The sequence below is a fragment of the Mandrillus leucophaeus genome, unplaced genomic scaffold (assembly GCF_000951045.1).
Source record: "Mandrillus leucophaeus isolate KB7577 unplaced genomic scaffold, Mleu.le_1.0 Scaffold215, whole genome shotgun sequence".
Taxonomy (NCBI): Eukaryota; Metazoa; Chordata; class Mammalia; order Primates; family Cercopithecidae; genus Mandrillus; species Mandrillus leucophaeus.
In genome coordinates, this window is record NW_012102199.1 from 1,285,594 (window position 1) to 1,295,124 (window position 9,531).

Below are 9,531 nucleotides of genomic sequence, written 5' to 3' on the forward strand. Positions count from 1 at the left end.
AAAGAAAGAAAGAAAGAAAGAAAGAAAGAAAGAGAGAGAGAGAGAGAGAGAGAAAGAAAGAAAGAAAGAAAGAAAGAAAGAAAGAAAGAAAGAAACAAAGAAAGAAAGAAAGAAATTAAGTATTGCTGTATAGATATTTGCTCACATTCTAGAGTGATAAACTCAGAGAATCCTTCCTATCTTTCCAGAAGTCATCTGGGTTATAAACCTATAAACCTACAGGGATGGCAATCTCACTGGAAAGTAGTAGTTTTTATTCCAGAACAAAGAAAACACCCTCTCTTCTCTTCTCTTCTCTTCTCTTCTCTCTCTCTCTCTCTCTCTCTCTCTCTTTCTTTCTCTCTCTCTCTCTCTCTCTCTCTCTGTCTGCCATTCTCACACTCACCCTGGAAGGAAGAAGGGGCAGATGTGCTAGCTATCCTATGTAAGCTCCAAGATGTATAATGTGGGGCCCCCTCTCTGCAGTGCCTTCTGGTGTATTTACAGGTAAAAACATTGCGCTACCCTAGGAGGAATATGGGAATGGAGGGTCAGCTCTACAATCCTACTCTGGTGGCTGCTATTGCTGCGAATGATTAAAACAGGCTGCTATGATCCAGGGGTTTGGTGCATCTGTCATCATAGATATAGACATAGACATATAGATATGCATTAAAATGTGTCAGACTGACTTACTAACATGTAAGTAAAATCTCAGGCTCCTCACTATTTCAAACTTAGTGGTCCCCTGCCAGCTGAATTCCACAGAGTCATCTGTCAAACCTATCTCTGACCTGTTTTTTTCAAGCATGTTCCATGGCTCCCACTGCCCTCTGGATCAAGTCCAAGTTCTTTCATTTGACATTGGCATAAATCTCCACTCTGTTACTTGAATTCACATCCCAGAGAAGCCCACCTTGCTCAGCAGAAGCACATCAATGAAGTCCAAAGTCTTGGACTTTGCCTTGTTCTTGAGGAAATCATCAATACCCTGAGTGGGGAGGGTTCGGCGCCGCTCCTGGATGACGGCATCTGTGAAGTCGTGCACCAGGCGGCAGGCCCTGAGGAAGCGCTGCCCATCAGGAGTGAGATGATACAGGAAGTCTGGGTACACGAGAACATGCTGGTTTCTTTTTTCTATAAGTGCACTGAGCTCCAAGATGGTGGCAATATATTCACTGGGCTTCCTGCATGAGGGAGGTAACAACTTAACATATGCAAAGTCCCAGGAGCACCTCTCACCAGCAGCTAGAAGTTACTGCCCATCAGGAAATTGAGTATCTGGAAACAGCCAGGAGACTTGACTCCCCAAACTCCCTTCTCTCCAGGCATCCCATCTCTGAGAGCTGCCTCCATGCACCTAGGTACCCAGAGCATAGCTTGGACACCATGCTTCTCTCCTGTCTCTGCCACCCAGTATCCAGCCTAGACTCTTTTCCTTCCAAAAACTGTTCACAAAACTCACAAGACCTCACTGTCTTCCAGCTCTTTCTGGCCCAGCCCCCACCATCACCGACTTGCATCCAATGTCAGCTCCATGTCGTGTCTACATGACAGGCAGACCTCCACAAAGCTCATCTGTGACCGCACCTGTCATCGGCCCAACTCCCTTCAAAAGATTCCTGGGAACCTCCTGATAAAGTTCATGCCACTTTTCCTGATTTTCAATGTCCTGAAATCTATCCCCTGTCTACTTCCACAACCTGATCTCTACTGTCTGTTGTGCATGCTTGCCTCATACTAGTCGTCTTGCCTGTACTCAAATATTTCTACCTACTTGAAAGGACTGTACTTTCTCTCTCCCCTTCCCCATCCTTGAAAGCCCAGCTACAACACATAGAAAGTGCCAGAAAGGCACTTCTGCTTATCCCGGTCAGTCATCCTTTTCCAACCTACTCCCTTGGGTTCGTGGCCCAAGTTCTCAGGCCATAGGAAAGGACTCACTCCTGACAATTGCTTTCAAAGTTGAAGACGCATTTCTGCAGACTGTCCAAGGTCATAAGGCTGAGGTGCTCAAACATGTCCAGTCTGGCGCTGCCCTCTGAGGCCAGGCGCTGCCACTTGTCCTAGCCAGAGAAAAAACAGAGTTGAAGCTGGGAACTGCCTCCTGTGAGCACCTTCCCAGACCCAAACACCAAGATGGACCCCCCGCAATTATCCTCCTGGTCCTCTGCCCCAGGCACCCATCCCTAGGAAGGACCAGCCTTGGATAGGACCAGAAACTATTACTACTAGGAGATAAAGACTCATGGCTGGAAGTCGAGAGACCTGGGTTCAAGTCCCAGCTCAGCCTCCTATGGTCTGTGTGCTCTTGGTCAACCTCCTGCACTCCTGTAGGTCCCATCTATCAAATCTTCGGTAACAGTTAGGACAACATGCTTTGGGGCCAGATAAACCAGGATAGAATCACTACCTCAGCACTCCTAGCTCACTTACTATCTGGTTGAACTTTGGCAAGCTCCCTAATCTCTCTGGACCTCAGTTTCATAGTCCGCAATAGGGCAAAACCAACCAAAACCTCACAGGGTTATTAAAATTAGATTACAAAATATATATCATGGAGCTGGCAAATGGTACTGTTTCTAAGATATGGTGAGTGCTCGGTAAATGTTGGTTTTACTCATCTCCATTGCTATAAATTCATTTCAAAAATATCCCTGTTGTGGTAGGGGAATATTACACACTGGGGCCTGTCAGGGGGTTGGGGACAAAGGGAGGGAGAGCATAAAGACAAATACCTAGTGCATGTGGGGCTTAAAACCTGGATTATGGTTTGGTGGGTGCATGTATACCTATGGCACATATATACCTATGTAACAAACCTGCACATTCTGCACATGTATCCCAGAACTTAAAGCAAGTGTGTGTGTATATATGTGTGTGTGTGTGTGTGTATATATATATATATATATATACACCGTGTTGTTCTTGCTTGGGCCATTTCTCAGGCTTGTGTTTGCAGAGAACAACATTGAGAGATAAGGCAATGACTGCTCCTGGACCAATATCAGGCTTACTTCTGCTTGCTAAAAAAGCAGATTCCTGGCCAGGCATGGTGGTTCACGCCTGAAATTCCAGCACTTTAGGAGGCTGAGGCGGGCAGATCACGAGGTCAGGAGATCGAGACCATCCTGACTAACATGGTGAAACCCCATCTGTACTAAAAACACAAAAAATTAGCTGGACATGGTGGCAGGTGCCTGGAGTTCCAACTACTCGGGAGGCTGAGGCAGGAGAATGGTGTGAACCCGGGAGGCAGAGCTTGCAGTAAGCAGAGATCACGCCACTGCACTCCAGCCTGGGCAAGAGAGTCCATCTCAAAAAAAAAAAAAAGCAGATTCCCTAAGTCTAGTGCTTGTTTCCTTCCATGCAATGTACTACATGAGCAGGCAACTATTGAAACCTCTCTGTGGCACCCCGTGGGATTTGGGTGGTTTGGAGAAATGATGCAAACCAAGAACATACTGCTTGCTATGTTTATTTATGCCATGAGTAATAAATAGTCATTTGTCTCTGACCCAGGACTCTCGTATCTCCTTGCAGAATCGCTGAAGTATTAACAAAGCTAGCTTATCAGCTTGCAAGTAAGAAAACCATCCTAAGCACTTCGCAAAATCCCAACTGCCAATTCTTCACTTCTCCCTGAATTCATACACTTTGCACTATGATTTTCCAGCAACTTCTATTAAGAAATGGAGTCTTCATCAGAGAAATGCAAATCAAAACCACAATGAGATACCATCTCACACCAGTTAGAATGGCGATCATTAAAAAGTCAGGAAACAACAGGTGCTGGAGAGGATGTGGAGAAATAGGAACACTTTTACACTGTTGGTGGGATTGTAAACTAGTTCAACCATTATGGAAAACAGTATGGCGATTCCTCAAGGATCTAGAACTAGAAATACCATATGACCCAACCATCCCATTACTGGGTATATACCCAAAGGATTATAAATCATACTGCTATAAAGACACATGCACACTTATGTTCACTGCGGCACTATTCACAATAGCAAAGACTTGGAATCAACCCAAATGTCCATCAGTAACAGACTGGATTAAGAAAATGTGGCACATATACACCATGGAATACTATGCAGTCATAAAAAAGGATGAGTTTGTGTCCTTTGTAGGGACATGGATGCAGCTGGAAACCATCATTCTCAGCAAACAATTGCAAGAACAGAAAACCAAACACCGCATGTTTTCACTCATAGGTGGGAACTGAACAATGAGATCACTTGGACTCGGGAAGGGGAGCATCACACACCGGGGCCTATTATGGGGAGCGGGGAGCGGGGAGCGGGGAGGGAGTGCGCTGGGAGTTATACCTGATGTAAATGACGAGTTGATGGGTGCTGACGAGTTGGTGGGTGCAGCACACCAACATGGCACAAGTATACATATGTAACAAACCTGCACATTGTGCACATGTACCCTAGAACTTAAAGTATAATAATAAAAAAGAAAAAAGAAAAAAAAAAGAAACGGAGCCTCTTTTATGCCCCTTTGAGTCTGTGCTGACCTAAACCTGGTTGAACTTTGAAACATTGAAACATTGCAGAGAGAATGTCCAGAGACATTGCAGTCTCCTTGCGGTCTCTCAGAACCCAGTCTATGCCATGTGAACAGCAGGGTGCATACTGGAGGCAGAGAAATACAAGGAGAAAAGTCCAGGTGTCAGAGCTGAGGCCATCCTAGATCAACCTGAAGTTGGTGAAGCCCCAAACAAACATGTGAATAGACTGAGCCAGGATCAGCAGAACTGCTCACCTGACCCACGGCTGCACATGTACCAAGAGTGATCCCATCCACATATAGAAGAACCAGTCGCCTGTCTCACACACTTGTTAGGTGTCATAAACCCTTATTGCTCTGAACCAGTGAGTTTTGAGGCAGTTTGTACTCAGCAATTGCTACTATGCAATCTTCATCTTTACTATCTTGAGTTTGAAGGGTTTCTGTGAGAGAAACATGGAATCTCACACCTTCTGAGAGCTACTATGTGCCGGGGACATGAATCTACTACATCATGTTACCACTGTTTAAGTAGAGATTAATATTCCCATTTTACAGATAGGGAAACCAAGGCTCAGAGAGGAAGAGCATTGGCCCCAAAGCACAACTAAAATTGCAGACCAGATATGCCTGTGGTCCTTCCGCCCCGAGGCTCCACTGGAACCCATAGTTCAAGGGACTCACATGCATGATGTTCACACTCTTGTTGAAAATCTTCATATAAGGCTTCAGAATGTTGAAATGGAAGGCAGGCGTCAGCATGCGACGGTGGCGGCTCCACTTGTCACCACCACTCAGCAGGAGCCCATCCCCTAGCAGGGCAATCAAGAACAGTGGTCAAGGGCAGCACCCTCCCTTATCCCTAAATGACATCCCCAACCCCATTCACCTCAATTACTCACCCAGCCAGGGCTTCAGGAAGCCATAGAAAATCATATCCTTGGGTGCAACAGCAGCTGACATCATTGAGGACCATCAGGGGCCATGGGGTAAGAGAAGGACTTTGAGTATGGAGGAATGCTCCCAGTCAGGGGTGTGCACTTTTCACTTTTCCCACCCAGCATAGCAGGAAAAAGGCCAAGGATAGAGGAAGAAGGGAGGATGGTGGAGGAAGGAGAGACCAGACCAGGTTGCAGCAGCACAGCAATAACACAGCATGCTCCAGCACACAATGACATATCTCCTACATGGTCCAACATGTTCTGCAACACCTGAGCATAGCTCAACACCCTACAGAATGCCTTTACAGGGATCTAGGACACCCTGTATGTCCCCAGCACTCTCTGCTATCTTCTGACATGGATCTGGGACCTGGGATATTGCCCTGACATGTGTTAACATTTCCTGACATGGCCAAAACACACATGCCAAACCCTAAATCACACAACATGCTCTCCCATGAGCCTGAGATGGTGTAACATGACCTCTGTGTACTACAATGACGGGTTCAGATAACATTTAAATACGATGCCAATAATGTCCTAAACATGGCCCAGGTGTAACCAAGCCTATTCTTCAGGCATAATTCAAATCTACCCTAAGACCTAACTCGACTAAGACTCAAATAATACCTCACACAGTTCTCAAAGAGACCCTGGGTCCTACACCTTGGACAAGCACCAAACATGGCCAAGACATGTGAAACAGGATAAAAAGACAACCTCCCCCTACATGTCAGACAAGAACCAAAAAGACTCTGACATGCCCCCAAATGTCCTCAGCCACAGCTGAGCCCCACACATGATGACTTCTCTGTGTGATCCCAGGTGGAAGCATATACCAGATACAATCAAATATAATGTAGAAAACACAGGCTATCTATGGGACCCTTGGGAGAAAGGTGGGCTTTCTGGTTGGAAATGGGCTTCTGAGACTCATCGTTGACACCATATGAAAAGGCAAACTGACACAGAGAATGGTAAAACCGAGAGGAGACTGATTCCCAGTGATGTGGATTAATTGACACCTGGATCCAACTATGCCTGAAGACCACTCTTCCTGGACTTACAGCACATTGATTCTCTTTATTTGCTTAGACCACATGGGCTTGAGTTTCCATCACTCGCAACTAAAAGAGACTTCAGCAGTCAGAGAGAGTTGAGGACCTGCCCAGAGTCACTCACCATCTTCAGGTTACAGCCATAGTTTCTGTGGGATGCTGCCCCTGCCCCTGCTTGGCTTGGCCTGTTCAAGGATAGGATGAGCAGAGGGAAAGAAAGGGCCCCAGACTGGAGTGGGATCTCCTACTGGAGATTCCTGGGGCCTGGAGCAGGAGAGTCATGAATAGGGTGGATGAGTGACAGGATTAGGTAGAAGGAATAAACTCACCAGAGGTGAACATCACATAAATAGCAGCCCAGATTCTCCGCCAGCCTCAAATCCCCCTAGTGCTGTAGACTTAGGGACAGACAAGGTTGCTGCCAGGCCTGGCAGGGGGACCTGGATACTAATGATGTCCACTGCATCACCCCCCCCCTTGTTTTAACATCTTTTTACTCATTTTTCCAGCAACCCCTCCTCCAGGAAGCCTTCCAACCTGCCCCCAGGAAAGATCTTACTCTCCCGGTTTCATACCCATCTCCTTCTTGCCAATTCCTGACTCCACCAAGTTTGAGATGTCTCTGTCCAGATCCATTTCCTCAAGCATGGGGCTTCCTCGAGGATAGGGCCTTAAATTGAGGCTTCTTGGGGCCACAGTGGTGCCCAGAACACAAAAGCAGAGACAGATGGCAGTGGAGGGAGGAGGTGCTGAGATGGGGGTTGGTGAATACATGAAGGAAAGGGGAACATGGCTGAGAGAGAAGCAGGAGGAGGGCGCTGGGTCCTGCAGGGGCCACATAGAAGCTTGGGGAGGGGAGAGGCTAGAAGGCCTTTGATGTTTCCCAGCTCCCCGCCAACACAAGCTCTGCATGGGTACCTGAGGCACTGGTGATAGGCCGGATGGTGTCAGGGTGGCATAAAGTGAGGAGGGGAAAGGTAGGACCCATCCAAAACTTAAAACCCTGGGGATAGGTGGCCACCAGCTGGGTGACCTTCTTCATGCCCTCTTCCGTGGGAGTGACCTGAAAGCAAGGCAAACGCCATCAGCCCTTGTGACGGTTGATTCTAGGTGTCCTGAATTAACCACGAATTCCATGTGACTGAGCCAAGAGATGCCCAGATAACATATGCTGATAAAACATTATTTCTGGATGTGTCCGTCGGTGTATTTCCAGAAGAGATTCGCATTTGAATAGGTAAACTGAGGAAGGATGATCCGCCTCCCCAAAGGGGGTGGGTTTCATCCAACCCTTTGAAGGTGCGGATAGAACAAAGAGGCAGAGGAAAGGGTGGATGTGAGCTCTCTTCTGGGGCTGGCTCATCCATCTGCTCCTGTCCTTGGACATGAGAACTCCAGGTTCTCAGGTCTTTTGGGACTCCGACTGAATTTACACCACCAGTGTCCCTGGATTCTGGCCTGCAGATGCTATATCATGGGACTTCTTGCCCTCCATCATCACATTTTCCAATTCCCATAATAAACTCTCTCTCTCTCTCTCTCTCTCACTCTCTCTCTCTCTCACTCTCTCTCTCTCTCTCACTCACTCTCTCTCTCTCTGTCTCATACATGCATAAGATATAAGAGGGAAGATATCCTGTCAATTCAGTTTCTAAAGAGAACCCTGAGTAATGCAACTGCCCACCAGGAGCCACAGCAAGTTCCCCCCGCAGCCTCCAGATGTAGTGCAGCCTCTGTCCTGAGCAGCGTGTCTGGATTCTGAATGGCTGCAGAGAATCTCTGCTGACCCCTGCTCCTTCTCTCTTGGGGCTGTCCCCAAGATCCAAAGATAATGGCCGGGCATGGTGGCTCACGCCTGTAATCCCAGCCCTTTGGGAGGCCATCGTGGATGGATCACCTGAGGTCAGGAGTTCGAGACCAGCCTGGCCAACATGGTGAAACCCCGTCTGTACTAAAAATACAAAAATTAGCAGACCGTGGTGGTGGGCACCTGTCATCGTAGCTACTCAGGAGGCTGAGGCAGGAGAATCACTTGAACCTGGGAGGCGGAGGTTGTAGGCAGTTGAGGTTGCAGGGAGCTGAGATCGAACCACTGCACTCTAGCCTCGGCAACAGGGTGAGACTCTGCCTCAAAAAATAAATAAATAAATAAATAAAAATAAAGATCCAAGAGTAAATACCAAGGCAGAGGGAGAAGGCAAGCTGTCTGCTCAAGAGGATATATTTTCTCATCTTGGAAATGGTTTCAACCTGGGGACGGCCACATGGAAAAGTCCCCACGAAAGGAGGTTTGTAGACAGCAGTGTGGCCTCAGGACGTGTCCCTGTGGCTGGTTCCCACATCCCTCTCACATCCCGGCTGGTCTGCATGGGCTGCTGCTGTTCCCACACTGGGGACCTTCCGTTCTCAGCAGCCCCCAGGGGCACAGGAGTGACTCTAACTGTCCACAGTCAGCCCCTCCCGCAGGCCAGGCTCTGTGCTAGTGCGTCCTGTGCACCCTTCACTGCACCCGTGGACACGCCCATCAATCATGCCATTTACAAGTGAGCAGACCAAGGCCATGTCCCTCAAATGGGAGAGCAGGTCTAAGTCAGAGGCCAAGGTCTGCAGAGTCAAGGGCAGCTTCTGAAAAGAGAAGGGAGTGACCAGCTTTTATTCAGGCAGGCAACAAGGCTGATTGGGACATGTTAGTGAGGAAGAGCAAGATAGGAGGAAGCTGCCTCCAGGAAAGAGGCAGCGGGAGACTGCCCACACTTCTCTTCTGGCCCCGCTGCATAGGGAAAGGGGCTCAGAGCTAATTCCTGTGGGAAAGCAGCAGCCCAGAGATGGACAGACACAAGCAAATGGGCCAGGCAGGAAGCAGCCCCTGGACAGTGGGCTCAGGAGGCCTCAAGTCCAGCAGTACAGAAGGTGCAAATGCCAGGAGATCTTTGCTCTGCGCACCCATACCACGCCCACAGGAGCCCCTGAGAGGTGCAGTAACACAGGGAAGACAGGCAGGAAAAAGATCCAAGCAGGCTGGAGTGGGAGGA

General features: G+C 48.1%; 1 protein-coding gene across 1 annotated transcript in view; it reads right to left on the minus strand.

Annotated features, from left to right (window-relative positions):
* LOC105540131 (phylloquinone omega-hydroxylase CYP4F11) overlaps positions 1–8,868 on the minus strand; it is an 18,095-nt gene extending 9,227 nt beyond the window's left edge. Inside the window, exons 1-6 of the mRNA XM_011980626.1 lie at positions 8,851–8,868; positions 7,418–7,562; positions 5,403–5,456; positions 5,185–5,312; positions 1,924–2,045; positions 896–1,166 (exon numbers count right to left, since the gene is read on the minus strand). Of these exons, the coding sequence (XP_011836016.1) occupies positions 896–1,166; positions 1,924–2,045; positions 5,185–5,312; positions 5,403–5,456; positions 7,418–7,562; positions 8,851–8,868 (738 nt within the window). The remainder of the gene's footprint in view (positions 1–895; positions 1,167–1,923; positions 2,046–5,184; positions 5,313–5,402; positions 5,457–7,417; positions 7,563–8,850) is intronic.
* Positions 8,869–9,531: the final 663 nt, after the last annotated feature.